This window comes from Aethalodelphis obliquidens, unplaced genomic scaffold, assembly GCF_003676395.1.
Source record: "Aethalodelphis obliquidens isolate GAN/ISIS:26980383/991018 unplaced genomic scaffold, ASM367639v1 scaffold98, whole genome shotgun sequence".
NCBI classification, from domain to species: domain Eukaryota; kingdom Metazoa; phylum Chordata; class Mammalia; order Artiodactyla; family Delphinidae; genus Aethalodelphis; species Aethalodelphis obliquidens.
Window position 1 is genome coordinate 1,239,537 of NW_020838042.1, and position 22,226 is coordinate 1,261,762.

A 22,226-nucleotide genomic window follows, 5' to 3' on the forward strand; every position below is an offset into this window, starting at 1 on the left:
CTGTTGAGTGAAGGAATAAAAAGAAGCTGAACTGGATTCCTTATATGTTGCTGGCACTGTGCTAGGAACTGTGAATTCAAAGACGTACAGCATGATCCTTGCTCTTAGGAACCTCACCTTCTATGGAAGAAAAAAAATACAGAAGTGACTTGCCACAATACATGTGAAGTTTAAGTGTGACAATTTAGGCATGTGCGGTGACCTATGAAAGCACTGAATGAAGGGCAGTTCCTCCTGCTTGGCGGGAGTTGGGGGTGGAAGACAGGGAAAACTCTAAGGGCAGATGCCCTCTGAGTTGGGCCTTGAGGGCTGAGTGGAAGTTCACCAGGCAGATAAGGTGGGCTGATCCAAGCAGAGAGAAGAACATATGCAAAGGCAGAGAGTTATGAAAAAAGATGGCATATTTGTGTAAAGGGGGGTGTGGTCAGTGTGTCCTGAATGGCCTAGAGGACAGGAGCAACAGTCAGAAATTTAAGCCAGGGCTAGGAAGAAACAGGGCCACCTGCCCTCTGCGTTCACTGGACTTCGTCGTCAGGCAGGCAGCTCCCTGCAAAGGGTTTGGATTAGAGTTGGGAAAGAATGGAAATACAGAAATATCAATAAAGAAACGGTTCATTCATTCATTCACTAACCAAATATTTAAAATGCAGTGTTTGTGATATGCCAGCTGCACTGACTGGGGAATGGGATTTAAGGATGTATAATAAAACAACCTGACTGTATACAGGTGCTGGGGACTAGAACAGGACGTTGGTTGAAAAGAGGAAAGAAAATATAAAGGAGATATTCTGAGGTAAAATGAGCAACCAAGTGCAGTCAGTGAAAATGTAGAAGGATTTAAGGATGGACCTCAAGTTTCTAGCCTGAGCAACTTGTTGGATTATGATCCAGTAACTGAAAGAGGAAACACAGAAGAAAGGGCAGGTAAAAAGGGATATCGGTAGGGGAATGGGTAAACAGGAGGACAAACGGACTTGCTGTCAGAATGGTTGCATTTCAATCCTAATGGCATATGGGTTAGCAGATCAGAAAAGAGATTCAGACTAGGAATTTAGATTTGTCACCATCCATGCCATTTCAAACTGGGAGCATTTATACCTTAAGAAGAGAACTGAGCTAAGGGATTTATAGAATAAAAAGGGAACTGAGCTAAGGTTAGAAACTTGGGCGTACCAACATCTGAAGGGTGGGGTAGAGTTTCAGAACTGAGGAAAATAAAGGAAGAAGAAGAATGTGGATGAAACAGTATCATGAAAGCCAAGGGAGAAGAGACCTTCCAGAATGAGGGGGCTGGTAAACATGCCAAATGCAGGTGAGGATTTCACTTCTGCATTTGGATTTTGGAGGACTTTGGTTAGTTTTGACACTAGATAAATAGACAAAAGATGTTTCAAGTTGCTGGTTTTCAAAAGGATCCTCCTAAATATGTATATTTTTTTCTTTATAAATACATTTATCATCTTTGTGCCATAAAGGAGTTTAATTTTGGTCTCATGGACAGTATTGCAAATATAGAGTGATATTTCCTAATATGTGCAGTGGGCTAATCCAACTCAAAATTCTATTGTACGCATTGCCTTCTCAGGGAAGGGCAGCATCACTGGTCTCAGCTCACAGTACTGTAACTCACCCAAGGCACATAATTCAGTTAGCAAAAAGGCCCAAACCTGGACTCCTGGCTCCTGATTAAATGTTGTAGTTTTCCCTACTCTGATACTAAGAACCACAAATACACACACACACGTGCACATGTACATCAGACAATTTTAGTACACTTAACTCCCTGATAGCAAAATCAAAATGATTTTTTTGCCCTGTAACTTAATATTTCATTTTGTATTACTGAAGACAGACATGATTAGATCACTATCTTCTCTTAGAGGAAATACCATGTGCCAGAAGACTCTGAATTTGTGAAAGATTTCGAATGTTTAAGGGCCCTATTTTTAACTTGGTGAGAAGAAAATACTGCAAATGAGTTCAGATTAGAACCTGTTTTGAATCTCTCAAAGGGCCCTGAAGCCAAGCAGTAGATGGTACCTTGACTTTCTCGAGGTGATCTTGGAGGGAGTCGATGAGGAGATCGCCCACGGGCTGCCACGATCCCTTGATCACTTCGGCTTGGCGCAGTTTGAGCTCCAGCTCATCCGTTGCCTCCTGAAGTTCCTGCAGTCTTTCGAGGGCCTCATCTATTTTTCTCTGCCAGTCAGCTGAGTGCAGGTTCAATTTTTCCCACTCAGTGTGGACCTCCTCAGCCTGCTTTCGTAGGAGCCGTGTGACATTCTGGGCTTTCTCCTCAGGAGGCAGCTCTAAATTGGTAAGACAACAAGGTTTTAGGCCACATTCATTTTCGTGTTAAAAAAAAGAAAACATTGTTCAAAAGGTCACACTGGAAAAAAGAAAGAGTACACTTTAAGAAGAGGCCAACCTGCGATTAATGGCTCCTTTATACTGTGGCGTACATTTTGATATAGTTTAGCACATCTGAAGCCGTGTCTTCCTGAGTGAATCTGTTCTACTTTATATCAATCAGATAATCCAAGATTCATTTAAGCTATTGAGTAGAAAAACGTTAGGATGCACACCACAAGCTCTAATTTACTTCAGGCAGGCTCTTAAATTGAAAATTAGCTTGCAGTCTTTGTGACAATAAATTTCCTCCTCACAGATTATCTCTTTTGTTTCTTATTTTCTAAATGTTTCAATAATTGATCGCTAATCTCTTTCAATGTTTATTTATGAATGTGCAAACAGATTTATGCATGCTGCTTTATAATTCCTTTTTCTTTTTCAACATCAAGGTTTAATTTGAATTGATTCTATTTAACCTAGAAAAGATGAGAGCTATCCAGACACTGCCAGCAAGAATGGATGGGTCACTCTGTCACCACTGATCCTTCCATCAATATGTTATTACAGTTCCACATTCAATTACCTCTGGGCTCCTGGTAGAGTTTCTCTAGTCCTTCCAAAGGCTGCTCTGTCAGAAATATTCGTACAGTCTCGAGAGTACTCATGATTACAGGTTCTTTCGTTTTCAATTCCCTCTTGAAGGCCTGTGAAATGAGATGAAAAGAAATGCTTATGTGGCTTGTGGCATTCTTCTCAAAATTAATCCTGGGTGCTCAGAACTTGGTTACGAAATTCCCAGGTCAATTTCTATCTCCTTTATTTATAAACTGACAGTCATAAAATGATAAAGAAGGCTCGACAGATCTTTCTTTTAATTAGGAAAACACTGTGTTTGTAAAACTATTCTGGAGAGGATAGGGGAGCTTTCAAGATATGTTAACGTCCTTTAATTAAGATGAGTGATTTATTTATATAACTTGAATACCAAACTGGAAATCTGGAGCTAAAGTTGTAAGATAGATATTGCAAAACCCTAGCGGGGGCTTCCCTGGTGGCACAGTGGTTAAGAATCTGCCTGCCAATGCAGGGGACACGGGTTCGAGCTCTGGTCCGGGAAGATCCCACATGCCACGGAGCAACTAAGCCCGTGCGCCACAACTACTGAAGCCCGCGTGACTAGAGCCCATGCTCCGCAACAAGAGAAGCCACCACAATGAGAAGCCCACGCACCGCAACGAAGGGTAGCCCCTGCTCGCCACAACTAGAAAAAGCCCACATGCAGCAATGAAGACCAAAAAAAAAAAAAAAAAAAAAAAAGAGCCTAGCAGGGCTAATGAAACTCACACACACCCAAAAGAACACAACCGATCTAATTCATAATCACCAGTTAATTCTGTCGAAATGTCTGACAATGAACATAATGATGTGTTAATAGTAAACTGATAAAAACTAATAATGAATAAACTAATAAAAAACTAAGTAAAAACTCAACGCTTTTGAAAAATACCCATTACATTTTCCATTGTGACTTCTTTGTAAACAGGAGAAATGTTTTGAGGTATACTGAAGGTAGAAATTGTGGGAACAAGTTTCTATAAAAGAGTGAGCCTAGAACAGGTGTTTTGAGGTCATCTAAATTAGTTATCAATTTTAATCTCTAATCTGTAATCTTCTTTAATACAGGGGATTAAAAGAAAAGCAAAACACACACTTTCTGCCTTCAAGAAGTTTCTGAACCAAAAGAAGGGAGAAAACTAACACACTAGAAACAAAGAAAACAATAAAGTTCATATATAACCAAGTGCTAAGGGTTGTGAGACATCCTGAGAGGCTAGGATAAATTAACAGATATTCTGAAACCACTGAAGATAGTTATTGACCCAGATTCGGCTATCTCAGAAGGGAAGATGTTAATTAAAGTATTAAATATCACATAAATGCTAAAAGACCGGTACAAAAACAACAGTAATAATAATTGCCCTGATCTAGGGCTTAATTATTCATATCTTTTTTCAATTCTATCCTATTTTTAGTCATGTTGCCTATTGAATTTAAACCGTGCTCTGTTACTGGGAGAAAACTTAGCAGTATCTCCTTTAAACTTCAGATGTATCATGTCACAGGAGTGCTCTAGAAGTGGAATGTAGGACACATTTATAAATAAAATCCTAATGGTGTTCACCATTCAAAGGAATCCTGAGTCTGATACTTTGCAAAATGATTCACCTTCCAAGTTATTTACAGTTTAGTAGAGAGAGGCAAGGTTTTTGAGCCAAAATAATGAAATTCGTTAAGTGGAATATTAGGATTCAGCCTGTGGATAGGGATGTAATTTCTGTATAGTAGGATATTCTTGCACCCTTGAAATCATACAGAGTAGGTGGGCTATTTACTTTGCTTACATGTAAGGCTGATTTTCCCTCTAATATTTCATTTGTAATCTCTGTGTTTGTGTCCGTGCGTGTGCACTCACACACGCGTGAATGTATATGTGTATACATTTCTTGTATTCCTGTATTTTTTTCAAACACCTAATTTTTCTAGCTTCAAGGAAATTATTATTTTACTTTGTCTCTCCATTTGGACTTGACAATAGGAAGCTGATACTGATATTACTAATTATAAAAATAATAATGGCTCCCTTTATTGAACTACTATGTGTCAGTGGTTAGACTAAAGACCAGAAATGCAAAGTTGAATGCAAAACAGCCCTTCCTGTGTAGGAACGTAAATAGTGGAAGAGTCGAACATGTAAATAATTTCAACACAATGTGGAAAGTGCTAGAGGCTTGCATAATATGGGAAAGGAAATTGGGAAAGGCTTCTTGGAGAAGATAGTATTCAAGAAGAATTCTAAAGCATGAACATGATGAGTTAGCCAGGGAAAAGCAGGTTAGAGGAAGAAGACGACGAAAATGCAGGTGCAAAGACAGAGGGCTAATTCAGTGCTGCATGTACAATTATCTCAAGTAGGCTAGTGTTTCTAGAAGATAAAGTACAAAGAGAAGACATATCCAGAGACGAAGCAGGGTACTGTCCTTATCTTAAACTGTATTAGACCTTTAAGTCAGGATCTGAACCTCAACCTATGACCATATATACCCTGCTAAGAAGTCTAGGTGCTGTCTCATAGGTAACCAGGAGCCTTTGAAGGGATGTAAGCAGGGGAGTGGCATGGGCATGTGTGCGTTTCAAATAGATTTCTCTGACATTAGTACAGAGTATGTATTTGAGAAGGACAGAAATGGAATCAGAGAAAATAGGAGGCAACTGCAAGAATTCAGCGAAAGATTATGAGGATCTGAACCAGGGCAATGGTACCAGGGCAAAAAAAGAGACAGACAGAGAAAAGAAATGTTTAGAGAGTAGAGATGTGGGAATTTGGTAACCGAATAGATGCTAGAGAAGAGAAGGGGAGGAGCAAGGATGACACCTAGTTTCTAGGCTGAGTAAAGGAGTGAACGCTGGGTGCAATTAAACTAAAAGTGAGGAAATAAACTCTCCTGGATTTCTCAGTACACCTATAAAAAGTTCTAGCCTCGTGAACACCTTCCCATACTATGGGAATTAGATCTGTAGTCATTTGTCTAGTTAATTTCTCTGATCCAGAGGGCCAAATGGTTATAGCCCGGAGTAGTTTCCTAGGTTAAGCTCCAAGTTGTCAGAAAGACTGGAGTAGCTATCTCTGTAGGTATTTACATTTCGAAAATATAAAGCCAAGACCTTGGAGACATTTCTAGGTTGTAAAACCTGAGATGCATGGGGCTAGCTGGCTCCTAGACAAGTTGGAGTTGGGACTCAGGCCCATCACGTTTCCAAGGAGACCCTTTCGGGGGAGAAGACGACAATTGCTTATCTCTCCTTTATAAGCAGAGAAAAATCATTTTTTCCTGGTTACTTTCCTACGGAGCACCCACCCAGCCACTCATGTGAGAAAATTTTCATCAGATCTCACCACGTCTCCTTAGGGGTAAGGTTTGAACAGAGGGTGGAAGGTAGGGATGATAGTTACTGTAAAGTAAGTCAAGGAGATCTGTCTCTGATCCAGAACACCTCATGTGCACATTTAGCATAAAATTAATAAAGATGAATATTAAAATCCCAGGCTCCTATGAGGGGGGTCTGTATGGGGAACAGAATAAGAGGATGTGATATGCTCGGCTTGGAGACGTAACATTCTTTCCAGCAGGAAACAAGTTTCGAATCCAATGTTTAGGGAGAAGAAATGAGATGTAGGAGTCATTCACTCACTACGCTAATATCCACTGAGTGCCTACGATTATGCATACAGGCAAGGATTAAAAGTACGTAAGTAGATGAGATTGCTCAGTGGAGTGAGAGGAAAAGAAAATTCTGGAGAACACAGATGCAAATGTAATGAGCAGACAGAGGAACTGGATCCAATGAAAGGCTGAAAAGGATTGGATAGGTGTGAAGACTGGGGGAAATAAGGAATGTAAAAGTAATGAAGAGAGAGTGAGAGTTTGAGAGGAATAAAGTGACCAAGAGTGTCCAATCATGACACAGAAGTAAAGCAAGATGAGCACTGAGAAGTGTTCATCAGACTCGGTGAGAGCCATTTCGGCGGAGGGCAGTAGCCTTGGAAACAGGTTTAGTTGAGGAGTAAGTGAGAGAAGGAGGAGGCATTTCAAATGATAACATTTCAGGGAAAAGAGGAGGACAGGACAGAGAGGATCGCAAGGCAAAGAGAGATACGTTCTTTTTAGTATGGGAATGGTTTGAACACAGACTGAAAGATGGATAAGCAACCATCCTTGTTTGCCAGGTACTAAGGACACGGAACTTTCAATGCTGAAACCAGGACAGCATCAGGCAAACCAGGACAGTTGGTCACCATAGCAGAGAAGAATATATTAAAGACCTCGGGGGAAAGTGGAGATAATTATTGGAGCAAAGTCCGTCAAATAAGGAAATGGATCTTAAAGGTCCCATCAAAGTGAAAAAGTTCAAGACACTGTTTGATGATGCAATTCCACTGTTAAAACCGAACAGCAAATAATTCAAGGCTAAGGACCACCCATCCATTGTGAGAGACCACTTGTTTGCCCCTCGAGTTGTTGCCAAGGGCTTAGCTCCACCACAGCTGCACAGTTCATTTCTTAAATATGAGTCACTGAGGATTAAGATGAATCGAAAGAAAAGACAAAGGAAGTTCTGTCGTTACAAAGACATAAGCACCATTATTTTCACATCGTTGCCAGAAATTAAGAAAAGAAAGTAGATGGAAGAGAGGGTTAAGTGACTGTATCTTCAGAATTTAAGATTTAGACTAAACACACACATAAAACAACTGTAAACACCCCAGAAAAAGAGGGAGAAAAAAACTATAAATAGGAACGTCATGTTAAACACGGTTATATGAAAGGTCCTCTTCCATTTATTCATGTAATAAATTTTGAGCACCTACACTATGTACCAGACTCTGTTGTAGGCAATGGATATCGTTGGTCCTTGTAGCACGGAGTTTAAAAGAGAGAGGCTTATGTAGTAAAAATAATAACAACAAGACAACAATTAAAAAACCCCATGAAGATGTTGCATTAAAATAATGAAAAATAGATTTTTCAATATCTGATCAACTTACCATACACTGAATGTTACAACATTTCACCACGTTTTAAAAGGAAAATGGAGCCATTTTTAAACAATGACAACATTCAACGTCAAGAGCCTTAACTCTTTGATAATTGTCTTGTTTCTCAAAAAAAGTCTATTTGAATGACACTGGGGAAAATACATACTCATATACAATACTGATTTTTGTCTCATAGATTATAATTAATATTTTAAATCAGATAGGTTGGTTCATTCATGTGCTGATGTGAAAAAGCTATCAGATATAAAGCCCTTCTCCCATACACATACAGAGTGTATCTTTACCCTAATTCGATGTCAATATTCAAATGTTAAGATATTTACTTCTTGAATCTTTTGAACAGACGAAGTTATTTTCTTTAAAACCCATCTTTTCCCCCATACCTTCTTTTTTCCCATTTTAAGATAGCCAGGCCCAAGGCTCTGAAATAGTGATGTGGAAGAATTCGAAGGAACTACTAAAGACGCAGAGTACCTCGGTGAAAAGAAAATACTATTCTATCTCACAAATGAGAAAAAGTTAGGCATACTAAACTGATAATTTTCCTTCAGCTTCTTAAGGTTCACGAAAGTAGCTGATTTGAATCGTGCACTACAGAATTACAGTAGCAGCAAATCCCAAGGTCAATCCATTTTATCGTGAAGGTTACACTGTCTGATGGACAGTATTTATACATCACAAATACTAACCAACTGGGTGACTTCACTGCTTGCTGATTCATTCATTCATTCACAAAACTTTATTTTGAATCTATTATGTATAAGGCAGTACAGATGAAGGGACCTAATCTTTGTCCTTAAGGAGTCAACAGTTTGGCTGAGTGGGTATGTTTGTATAAAAGCATATTTTTATTCAATTAATGTCTTACCAATGCAAAGTAAAGTACAGATAAGTTAGGATGTACCTAAGGCCATCAGTTCGTTAGTCACTTAGAATCCAAACCCTGAAATTCTTAAGCCAGGCTGAAACTGAGTAAGAGCAAAGAACAAGTTTCCTGAATTACAAAAAATGTGGAAGACACGTAAGTGGAAAATCCTAATGACCATGAAGCAAATGAGAAACTTAAAAAACCTGAAAGTAACAGAGAAGAACCAAGTCACTGTTCATTCATTTTAAGCCAGGCTGAAAGTGAGTAAGAACAAAAAAATAGAAGTTCTCTGAATTACAAAAAATTTGGAAGCCACAAAGGTGGAAAATCCTAATGGCTATGAAGCAGATCAGAAATAAAAAACCTGAAAGTGATAAAGAACCAAGTCAGTGATTCTTCTTTTTTTTTTCTGTCTGTCCTACTTGTGGAAAAAAAAATTAGGGTGACTATTACCACAAATACCTAATAATACATAAACAGTAGCTCAGAACCATGTATAGAGGGGATGAAGGGTGAGATACTGATTTGCGTGAGATACCTCAGGGAAGAGAGGAGCAGGAAGAGAAGTCTGGGCACAGGTACAGACATCAGAGAGAGATAAGCTATGCTGCTTTCACCTAGAGACAGTGGTCCTATAACTAAGGATGTAAGTTAAAGCCCTTACCTTTCAAAACAGATCTCTTTCAACCATGTACAGTGTATAGTTTCCCCGGAGCTGAATTTTACCTATATTCCCACTGAAGTGGCAAGTCTATATCTGTGTCATTTGGACTAGAAATCTGAAGGAATGACTATACGTTATCTCCACATTTATTAGCAGAACTTTACAGGACCATCCTGAGAGGCAGACTGAAGTGGTGAAAAGAGCACTGTCCTGAGTAGCAGGACACCAAAAGTTCAAGTCTGGGCCGGGCCAAAACCTGGTTGCATGATCTAAGACAAGTCATAAAATCTCTCTGAGCCTTCCCATCCTCATTTGTAAAATGTAGAGGTTCGCTAAGTGCCTTACCTAAGTTCTAACATCCAGTTCTAAAATTCCATGATCAACACGTTTAGATCATTAATTGGCCACAGGCCTGTTACATGGTGGCAGTTTGAGATAGTCTTTCATTACTAATATTAAGAATTAGAGCCATAGCTTGGCATATAGTAATCAATAAATACTGTTGAATAAATAACAGAACACCCAGGTAGAAAACCAGAGTGTGTTATATGGAGGCCAGCTGGATTTAGATGCAGTTGGTGCTCGAGGGTGGAAGCCTGGTTTCGTGAATTAAGAGAGAGAAAAAAATGAATGCTGTCTATTGGGGAAAACGGAGAGATGTTTTTCTGGGTCTACTCTTAGGTTCCAGATCCAAAGCCGAGAGTAATCTTTGAGTCACTAGGTGGATTCTCCTCAAGAGGAGGCCCTATTAACCCTGCCTTCGTAATCCTAGTGATTTCTTCTCTAGAGATGTTCACGTCCATACTTTCGGAAGCTCCATTATTGAACTGCTGGTTGGGCTTTTCCTCTAGCCTGCATTAGCTAGGAGATGAGAGAACAGACAGACTCTAAATTGGAAAATTGGGACTGACACATACGCACTACTATATATACAATAGATAACTAATAAGAATCTACTGTACAGTACAGGGCACAGGGAACTCTACTCAATACTCTGTAATGACATATATGGAAAAAGAATCTAAAAAAGGGTAGATACACGTATATGTATAACTGATTCACTTTGCTGTACAGCAGAAACTAACACACCATTGTAAATCAATTATACCCCCAATAAAAATTTTTTAAAAATGAAAGAAAAAAAATAAAGTGATCCAACGGCGGTTAAAGTGATCTCAATAAATGGTTACTGAGTGCGCATAGGACAAGGACAGTAACACAGTCATTTCCACAAATTGATCGGTATTTTAGTTTTGTCATCCTATATTATCATTCTAGTTTCCATATTATTTCTACCTTATCTGTATGCCTCCTATATTGTTTTTACTTCTGATAAGAACGTTGCTGAAATCGTTCTCTCGCCATAATGACCTTCCTCATTTTAAGAGCCACCGTATTTATTGAGTCTCAAGCACATCAGAAATATTTTAATGACTAACTGCTGATTTAGGGACAAACATTGCTCAATTAATTTGAAACCAAGATCATGGAAAAAGGCAAGATCCAAATGTGGTTAACTGGAGTACCAGAAATTTTGCCTCTAAGAATCTAAGACAAATTCATAGGGATTTTAGGAAGAAGGACATTTGCCAGAAGTGGCAACAAAAAAACCCCAGAAAGACAAAGGGTTCACTTAATATTCATTTGACATAGTTGGTATTAGAGAAGCTATGAAAATGGGACATATGGGCTATAAAGAAAAGGTCACAATCATCTTTTTTTTTTTATTGTGCTAAGAACACGTAACATGAGATCTACCCACTTAACAAAGTTTTAAGTGCATGATACAATACTGTTACCTACAGGCACTGGGTCGCACAGTAGACCTCACGAACTTACTCATTTTGCATAACTGAAAGTTTATACTTGTTGAACAACTCCACATTTCCCCCTCTCCCCAGGCCCTTGCAACCACCTCTCTACTCTCTGCTTCTATGAGTTTGACTACATCATCATCTTTAGACAAGATGAAAAAAGTTTATCTTATTTTTACTCTACTTCTGAAGAAAAGTGACGATAAGGGATCATGGTATCAGACACATCTAGCCATTGTTTCAGGTACATCTAAGCACTGTTTCAGACAGTCAACAACATGAACAACAATATTAATTTATAAGTGAGATTAAATCAATTTGAAGCAAGTTTGAAAAAGTAAATGGACATATTTCAAGCCTGAAATTATTTTAAAAAATATCTAATTTTACTGAATGAAAAAACATTTCGGAGTATCTAAGGGGGGAAATATGTTTAACAAGCTCCTGTTGAGATTTATCTTTTGGAAGTGTTTTAAACAAAAAGTTGTGTTCTCTGAGATCAAGGGCATGGGCTAGCAGAGAGTCCAGCCCGCTTGCAGATCTGTGATACCGTGGAGGAATAGTTAGTGCCCACGCAGCATCATGCACAGCTGTTTGACTCTTAATCCTGAGGTTGAGCTGCTTCCGACAACCACTGGGGAAGTCACTTCCTACAGACAATAGTGTTGTTAAACTCTGAGCTCACCCTGAAAAATCACTGGTGAAAATTCAATCTGCTCCTAGGGTCATTTAGAGAATTAGGTATTAGGTCGTTGAGCCTAAACCCTAAATTTTGGAAATTCTCTCTGAAGCAATAGTGCAGATAAATGGATTATCAGGAAATCCTGTGAAAAATTAATTAATATCCATTCTCCAGAGGCTCGGCCAAAATTTGACATTGTCAAGTGTAAGCGGTGAATAATTTCTGAATCAGGCCATTTGTTTCTATCAACATAATCCAGAAATGGAACTCCTGTTTCTCTCCACATACACCCCACCCTCATCCATGATCATTTTGAAGTCTTTCCTGTTTCCATAAATGGCATCATCATTTCCCCATTTGTTCAAACCACAGACTTCAGAGTCATCCCTGAATCTCTGCTTTCTCTCATAGTCATACCCCATCTATCTTAAGTTCTATCAGCTCTACCTTCAAACTTTATCTTGGGCCATATAATTTTTCATCGTATCTATCATTTCCATTCCAGTCCAAGCCATCATTATCTCCTTCCTAAATGACTTCAACACCCTCCTAACTTTCTCCCTGCTTTCAGTTTTGCTCCTCCTATCATCATTGCTTCACACAGCAGCCAGAGTCCATTTCTGAACACAGCAATCAGATCACATCATTCCTGTCTGTGGTTCTCCAGTAATGTCTCAATACACATAGAATAAAATCCACCTCCAAACTGTGGCAGAAAAGACCACATTATCTGGTCTTTGCCTCTCTCAACAACCTACCACTAAGCCCATCCTGCTATTCCTTGGGCACCCCAAACCTGTTCTTACATCTTGGCCTTTGCATTTGCTGCTCCTTCTGCCTAGAATATGCTTCACTCAAGGTCTTTGCTTGGCTCACTCACGCACACAGCCCTCTGCTCAACTATAATCTCTTTAGGTAGGCCACTACCTCTCAGTCTTTCTCTATCCTTATTTTGTTCATTTTCTCTTCACAGAACTGACCTGACATGATTTTATTTTATTGTTTTTAGTTCTTTTTTTTTTATGGCCATGCGGCACAGCTTGTGGGATCTTAGTTCCCCAGCCAGGGATCGAACCCGGGGCCGCAGCAGTGAGAGCACAGAGTCCTAACCACTGGACCGCCAGGGAATTCCCCTGACGTGATTTTATATATTAATGTATTGGCTTACTGTGTGTTTCCCTCATTAAAATTTGAAGGTCTGTGGGGGCAGAGTCTCGTTTTCTTCACTACTGTACCTTCAGCCCCTGGCACAGAGTAGGCATTCAATAAATAATTACTGAAAGACTCAATGAATTCTAGAAGTCCAAGTTATGGTACAATTTTTCCTAAAATAATTTTTTGGGGGAAATGGAAGAACACATAAAAAGATCAGGGGTTCATCTGTAATTAAACAAATGTGTGTCAAAGTGCTTTGCAAAGGCAAAGTAGTACACAAATATTATTTTAAGAGTATTTGTCAAGATATCAAAAATTTTTTCACATGGTTATAAAGAGGACTGTGGTAGAGAAGTCTATTTGTAAACTATTCATAGTTTATCTTATTATAGTCATTAAACAAAAGTAGCAAATCCTAGATGACTCTGTTCTCAAGTTTTGATGATATAGCTAGTTTTCAGAAGACTTCCTCAAATGGCTAGAAATGTAGTTCTAAAAATAATTTAAAATCTTTTCTATTCAGCATTTCTAAATATGACTGCATAAAATTCCAAACTTATATGAAAGTAGCTTACTCCATTAGTGATGAAGAATCGATCACAAAGATGTCGATTTCCTCCAACCTAGTCACGCAGACATCTTAGAGGTAGATAACGAACAGTGAACTTTGCAAGGGAACCAAACTTGTTTAGAAACTCCAAGAGGCTAGGCCAATGAATGTTCGAATGAATCACTGTATCACAACCTTTTTTTGTTGTTGTTTTTCAGAGGTGATAGGGAACAATGCATTTATTTGGTAACACAGAGCTGACTTGAATCTTAACGTTCACAAATGGCACCTAAAGACATTTTCTATTTCTGTGGAAATAGAAGGATTCCTTTGATGAGGGAACTCATCAAGCTAACACACATACTAAAATGTACCCAAAGGAAGCAGGCCAGCATTGATAACAGAATTAGCTTAAATAAATGTATAATCTACAACGTGATTTCAGGATAATTTTATTGAATTTCTGAACCTCTCCCTCACTTTGTGGTGACTTCTGAGGAGACTGAACATGCATAATATATGACCTGACAAATGAATAAGTTAACTACTTTATTCAAGCCTTTTCATTTGTCAACAGCATCCACACAATAATGGCTTTCTGTCTACTGTTTTAATAATGTATGTACTGAATACGTCCGTCTAAATCTTAACCAGAAAATCTCAGGAAGCTCTGAAGGTGTCCTTAATGGTCTCTAGGGAAGGAATTACAGAGAGTTTTAAATTGAAAGATGAAAACCGAATGACAAACACTTTCATTAGTAAAAATGCAAACAAAAAGTCATTACCTACAGTGTTCTTATAATCAAGACCTGATTTCCATTTAAATTTGGGGTGGGATGAAGAGAATTAAATAAACTCGTGGTTTACTGCAGTTCTCCTTAGAAATTCCCCACTATGATCTGCTCCTTTAAAGCTCTCTCTAGGTTAATCACAGGAGTAGACAAGTAATAAATATCACTTTAGTGACTGCTCAAGTAAAACAAAGGAAGTCAGTTTAAAAAATGTATCTGGACCAGGACAATACACACTTCATTGAAAACGAGTCAGTCTAGTGAGGCAAGTAATGAGGAACCGTAAAAGCCAGGATAATGTATTCAAAAGATATAAAAATTGGTCAGTTTATATTTGCTAAGGCACATTTGAGCTTTAATTATTTAGAATACTTCACCACATACGGAACATGATTTTATTAATTAGTCCTCAGAGCCATTCCAGTTGCAGTTGTTATGGTGCCCAGCTGGTTTGGGGAACACAGATCCACTCCCATGGGTGTAAAAAACTGCTTTGGGGAGTGAGACTGCAGTCCCCGACTACCTGTGTGGACTGTCTTATAACTTTACCTACAGCAGAGTAATTGAGATTGACTGTATATTTTTGCTTTAAGAGTACAAGACATATGATATTTTGCTATAAAACTTTATCACTAATCTGCAATGATATAGTAAGAAAATATAAATGACCTGTTTTACAAGCATTCTGATTTATAGAAAAAAGTGAAAAATATTCACTTAGTATTTACACTTTTGACATTTTAATGGGATTTGTATTCCCATAAAAAGCAACAACATTAATAATTTACAATAGATAGTAGGCAGGTGATTTTAAAAAAGTGACACACCAAATACATGAGGAGCAAGGGTACAATAAAAAGTGAGCCATCTTGATACCAAACATTTTATATAAACAGTCTTTGGAGCAAGAAACCCATAAAGAGCAAGACAGTTTATAATCCTGGAAACATGGTAAAGTAAAACAAAAGTCTACAAATACAAACTCTGTGCAAGACTAGATCTTGACAGAGTTTTGCAATGACTGTGTTTCCTTTACCTCTTCCTAATTGGATTCTGAAGATCTGATAGAAAGACCCAATTTCAAGGATTCTCCTTTGTTCTTCTTGTCCACAGGTAATGAGAGCATCACTAACTAGACAGCAACTCCACTACAACTATAAAGGGGCTACTGCATAAATGTGACAAAACTGAGTAAACAGGGTGCAAAATCGTTCTCTCATCAACACTGAGGAGTGATGATGTTCTTCGAGGGAGTGTTGTGTGACAAGGATTTTTCTTAAGGATACAAAGAGAATTTCATGAAAACACTGGACCAGACCACAAGTAAAAACAGTGGGCATCAAAGTAGCTTTACACACTATGAAAAGATGCTTACTTAGGAGTAAAGAGAAAAAAAGATGCAAGTGAGGAAGGAACATTACTCTTTATTCTTTCTTTCCCTGCCCTGGATCACAGTAGAGTAGAGAGGAAGGAACAAAAGATTAGTTCATTGGTTGTTTACCTCCCTTCCTGCCTCCTTATCTTCTTTCCTTAATTCCTATGCTCCTTTATCTATTCATTGTCTATCATGTACTTGACACTTTATAAGGTGCTAGGTATAAAAATGACAACCCTCTTCCCAAAAGCAAGCTTCTAGAAGCCCAAGGTTTAGTGAAGGTGGTTGACATTAATCAAAAAGTCACACATATTCATGATGACAAAGAACATTACATTATAGGAAGAAAAGTACGGTGTTATGAAGGCACAGAAAAGGAGATGTGGTCAAATGTGGGCATCGGAGAAAAGCTTGCTTGATGCCTGAGGCAAGATGTAAAGGATTATTAGACACGAACCAGGAAATTATGAGGGGGGAGGTTTGAGTAGAAAGGGTTTCAGACAGAGGATCAACATGTTCAAAGCCCCACCAGAGAGGAACACAGAGAACTGGAAACAAGTAAAAGAAGGCAGTACAGCTAGCATCAAGAGAGCAAGAGGAAGGGCAGTGAGAAAAGAACAAATTGGGGCCAGACCACCCAGATGGGACTTTGGGGTCCTTGCTGAGGATTTCTGGTCGTTTCCCAAGGGCACTGAAAAGCCACTGAAGAGTGTTAAGATAAGGAATGACATAATTCAATTTACATTTTTACATAGATTACTCTGTTTGAAATGTTGATCGCGCGCTGTAGGGTGTTAAGAGTAGATACAGAAAAGTGAGGAGAAGAGGTCTCTTGTAACAGTGGCAATGACTACAGTAGACAGACTCAAGAAAGGTAAATTGACCCAGTGATGTGTTAGCGTTGGAAGGCTGGAGGTTGGTCATCCTGAAAAGGTACTACGTCAGTCTGCGCTGCTGTTGTTCGGATAGGAGAAACTCTTCAGTTAGATCCTCCAATCATTAGGGTTTTGTAGATTACAGCAACAAAAAGATAAAGAAGCAAAGGATTTTAGGGTCTTGAAAAAGTTATTAAAATGCTTGATGACTGAACCTAAGTTGGACTTGGAGGGAGATAAAGATAGACGATCAGTGGAACTAATGTACAGAACAAAGAGTTATCAATGGGCTGGAGATCCTGATATGTCAAAGAAAGGGAGTAAGTGGGTATCTGAATAAGTTCACTAGCCAAATGGGGATTAACTCTCTTCAATATGGTGCATGTTACCCATAACTCTAGCATCACGTCTCTCCAAAGCATATTACCGGTCATGAGATTCATGAGTAAGAGGACAGAGAATGATGTGTGCTAACATTTTATTGCTGTTAGCAGGCAACCAAAGCCAATAATGGGAGAGTGAGGCTGTATTTATAACAGAATGTATTTATAACAAAATGGTGGCTAGAAGGGACTGTAGAAAAACTACGTAGACCAAATTCCTCATCTTATACCTGAAGAACAAAGTAGCAATCACCATCTAACTTATAGATGAACAGGGCTAGAATCTCAGCCTCCTGAATCCTACTGCACTTGCCCAACGATTCATCTTCTTTGATTTCTGGAACTAGAATAAAATTACACCTTTGGTAGAAATTCTGTCTCATTTCACCATATCATATAATGCATTCTATTTAAAATACCCATCCTTCTCAGTGAATGCTCTTCCACATATACACCGGAGTGTTTTCACTATTTATTCAAAGTTAGAAGACTTTAAAAATTATAGCTATTATATCACACCCTACCACAAAAGCTACCTTAACATTCTGATTTATATGAAGGGGAATGGCTAAAGGAGAAACTGGCAGTTTCCTTGGCAATTTTTTGTAGACTCTGGGGTCTTCCCTCATGTTCTCTTCCCTTTTTGTCATCTCCTATTATCTGGAATAATATAAACCCTTGACCTTTCCTCAAGATGCCAGTTTTTGCTATGTCTCCATAGATATCTTTCCTTTAAGTGCTGAACATATAAAAGTGGCACCATTTTGGGCTTCCCTGGTGGCGCCGTGGTTGAGAGTCCGCCTGCCAATGCAGGGGACATGGGCTGGTGCCCCGGTCCGGGAGGATCTCACATGCCACGGAGTGGCTGGGCCCGTGAGTCATGGCCGCTGAGCCTGCGCATCCCGAGCCTGTGCTCCACAGAGGGAGAGGCCACAACAGCGAGAGGCCTGCGAACCGCAAACAAAACAAAACAAAACAACAAAAAAAACACCTATCAGTATCCACCGTATGGCAGACACTTTGCTAGGTACTAGGGTCTTAGAGGTCAGCAAGACGAAATCTCTGCCTTCCTCACTCTGAGTCTAGTAGAGGAGACAAAAATATAATGAAAAACAAACAAAGGAAAGAAACAATTAGACAGCCTCTTCAATAAGTGGAGCTGGGAAAACTGGACAGCTACATGTAAAAGAATGAAATTAGAACACTCCCTAACACCATACACAAAAATAAACTCAAAAAGCACTAAAGACCTAAATGTAAGGCCAGACACTATCAAACTCTTAGAAGAAAACAGGAAGAACACTCTTTGACATAAATCAAGCAAGATCCTTTCCTTTTTGACCCAGCTCCTAGAGAAATGGAAATAAAAACAAAAATAAACAAATGGGACCTAATGAAACTTAAAAGCTTTTGCACAGCAAAGGAAACCATAAACAAGATGAAAAGACAACCTTCAGAATGGGAGAAAATATTTGCAAATGAAGCAACTGACAAAGGATTAATCTCCAAAATTTACAAGCAGCTCATACAGCTCAATATCAAAAAAACAAACAACCCAATCCGAAAATGGGCAGAAGACCTATATAGACATTTCTCCAAAGAAGATATACAGATTGCCAACAAACACATGAAAGAACGCTCAACATCACTAATCATTAGAGAAATGCAAATCACAGCTACAATGAGATATCATCTCACACCGGTCAGAATGGCCATCATCAAAAAATCTACAAACAATAAATGCTGGAGAGGGTATGGAGAAAAGGGAACCCTCTTGCAGTGTTGGTGGGAATGTAAATTGATACAGCCACTGTGGAGAACAGTATGGAGGTTCCTTAAAAAACTAAAAACAGAACTACTATATGACCCAGCAATCCCACTCCTGGGCATATATCCTGAGAAAACCATAATTCAAAAAGAGTCATGTACCACAATGTTCATTGCAGCTCTATTTACAATAGCCAGAACGTGGAAGCAACCTAAGTGTCCATCAACAGATGAATGGATAAAGAAGATGTGGCACATACATACAATGGGATATTACTCAGCCATAAAAAGAAATGAAATTGAGTTATTTGTAGTGAGGTGGATGGACCTAGAGTCTGTCATACAGAGTGAAGTAAGTCAGAAAGAGAAAAACAAATACCGTATGCTAACACATATATATGGAATCTAAAAAAAAAAAAAAAAGTCATGAAGAACCTAGGGGCAAGACGGGAATAAAGACGCAGACCTACTACAGAATGGACTTGAGGATACGGGGAGGAGGAAGGGTAAGCTGTGACAAAGTGAGGGAGTGGTATGGACATATATACACTACCAAACGTAAAATAGATAGCTAATGGGAAGCAACCGCATAGCACAGGGAGATCAGCTCGGTGCTTTGTGACCACCTAGAGGGGTGGGATAGGGAGGGTAGGAGGCAGGGAGACGCACGAGGGAAGAGATATGGAGATGTATGTATAACTGATTCACTTCGTTATAAAGCAGAAAGTAACACACCATTGTAAAGCAATTATACTCCAATAAAGCTGTTAAAAAAAAAAAAGAAACGATTGCTGTTGGAGAATGCTAATGAGCAAGTTGTTATCCTGAAGACTGGTAAAGTAGAAACATTTACCGCACCTGTCCTAGACGAACTATATCCTGGGTACCCAAATTGTTGATGAGTATATATTTTCTTTTCATAGAAGTACTCCAGCTAATAAATGAAGAAGAAATGATAGAAATAGGCAATCATCACATTGCAATCCCTAGGCATTGATCATTAATAACTGCCAAAAATCACACACACACAAGAGAAAACAAGACACTGTGTACCTCCCGGTGGCGGAAAAATACATTACTACCTATGAAGCAGTCTGACCAAAAAAAGGCAAACCCGAATACAATCAAACCTGTAGAACTACACTGTTCAACAGAATAGCCACTAGCCGTATCTGAGCCCTGGAAATGTGGCTAGCCTGAACTGAGTTGTGTTATAACCATTGTAAATGTAAATTTTTATGTCAATTACATGTTAAAATGACAATAATTATTGTTCTATAGTTATGTTAGGTGCAACCATTAGAGGAAACTGGGCGAAATGTGCAGGGAGACTCTCTGTACTATTTTTGTAACTTACTGTGAATCTGTAATTACTTCAAAATAAAAAGTGAAAAAAAAAGTGGGGGGGGGATTTAAAAGACAAATTAGCCAAGCACAATGTCTGGACCTTATTTCAATTCTTATTTAAACCAAAAACTAAAACCCCAAAAACCTGTTAAAACATTTAAGACATGTATATGAGAAATGGAAATTTGAATACTGCCTTGGTATTTGTCATGATGAAATTATTGACATTTAAAAAGTATTATAGGGCTTCCCTGGTGGCGCAGTGGTTAAGAATCCACCTGCCAATTCAGGGGAAACGGGTTCGAGCCCTGGTCCGGGAAGATCCCACATGCCGCGGAGCGACTAAGCCCGTGCGCCACAACTACTGAGCCTGTGCTTTAGAGCCCACGAGCTGCAACTACTGAAGCCTGAACGCCTAGAGCCCATGCTCCACAACAAGAGAAGCCACCGCAATGAGAAGCCCGCGCACCGTAACGAAGAGTACAGTAGTCCCCGCTTGCCGCAACTAGAGAAAGCCCGCGCACAGCAACGAAGACCCAACGCAGCCAAAGATAAAATAAATAAATTTTTAAAAATGTATTATAGTAACAACGTGTTTACCTCTAAAGAGCAAATTCTTATCTTTTAGAGACACTTTATCAAATATTCATGAATTAAATGATCCGTGCCTGAGATTTGCTTTTAGATAATGGAGGACAAAGTAGAGGTATAGAAGAAGTAAGACTGGCCATGAATTGATAACTTGGTCTTGATGGGTACCCAGGTGTTTATTATAGAATTATGTCACTTTAGCATACGTTTAATATTTTCCAAAATGACATTTTTAAATATCGCCAAAAGACATGGACAAATCTTAAATGATATTATTAATGCAGATGCTTTTGACATTTAAAATATAATGGCTTGGATTATCTCTAATTGACCCTTGGACTAGAGGAGTAAAAAAAGATTTCTCTTCCACTCGATTTCTTTTCCTTTTTCAACCTAGTTTCAATCAAAACTAATTTTAAAACAGTCATTGAATGCTTACTATGTGCATATCACTATGCTTAAAAATATCCTACCCTGTGTACATCATTCTGCTTCTGAACTGCTGGGACATCGCCTCCAATAGGTGCCTGCCGGCTTAACTCATCATCTTTCAGCTGTAGCCACACCAGAAGTTCCTGAAGAGAAAGGTGCAGACGCTTCCACTGGTCAGAACTGGCTTCCAAATGGGACCTGAAAAATAACAGGAGCAAACTGTCAGAATACCTAGAAAGATAACTGATGGTTCTAACCATCCCACTAAAGGTACATTGGTTGGTTACTTCCACAGTGTGTAAACGTACTGTGGACTACACAGCAGTCCTCAATAAAAATCCAGCTACCTGCTTTTGAGAGCAACAAAATGTGGGTATTTTGATGGCAACATGGAGGGAAGACAGTGTTTAGTTATATGTTTATTTCCACATGCAGAATTCTGAGACTTTTGGCATGAAATATACACTGGAATGGACTGCTTTCCTGTAGTGTTGCAATCAATGATTCTTAATGTTTCTGGTAGAAGAACCTGGACCCAGTGACTAAAATAAACCACTCAGTTTTCGTGTGACTCATGCTAGTACCGGAATTCTTTCTGCTTTGAGAAATGGAAAGGTCTCTCCCCACATTTTGACTTTTCCATTTCTACACCCTAGGCAGCCTCTTCCATTGACTCCTTCCATCTGGCATCTGTTCCTTTCTGCTCCTCTTCCCATATGCTTCTCCTCCTTCTCTACCCTTCTTTATTCGTGTGCACCTGGGATTTGTTTTCACCAAGTTCCAACATTTTCCGCTTTGTTTCCTTTGTGTAAAATGTACTGAGACAACAACTCACGTGGAAAAGTAAAATCAGACATTTGCCTGAAAGCCTCCCCCCAAACGTGAATAATTTAGGCAAGAGGCTGAGTGCTTTACCATCAACTGCATTTAGAACACGTTAATCCATAGAAGGCATTTAAGAAT

At 38.9% G+C, this 22,226-nt stretch overlaps 1 protein-coding gene across 4 annotated transcripts in view; it reads right to left on the reverse strand.

The window, feature by feature from the left end:
* The window catches only part of DMD (dystrophin), a 2,234,319-nt gene that overhangs the window by 353,912 nt on the left and 1,858,181 nt on the right, over positions 1 to 22,226 (reverse strand). For all 4 annotated transcript variants that reach the window (XM_027096086.1, XM_027096084.1, XM_027096085.1 and 1 more), the window contains 3 exons: positions 21,305 to 21,461; positions 2,936 to 3,056; positions 2,041 to 2,309 (listed from right to left, as the gene is read on the reverse strand). In XM_027096086.1, coding sequence (XP_026951887.1) covers positions 2,041 to 2,309; positions 2,936 to 3,056; positions 21,305 to 21,461 — 547 coding nt within the window. The remainder of the gene's footprint in view (positions 1 to 2,040; positions 2,310 to 2,935; positions 3,057 to 21,304; positions 21,462 to 22,226) is intronic.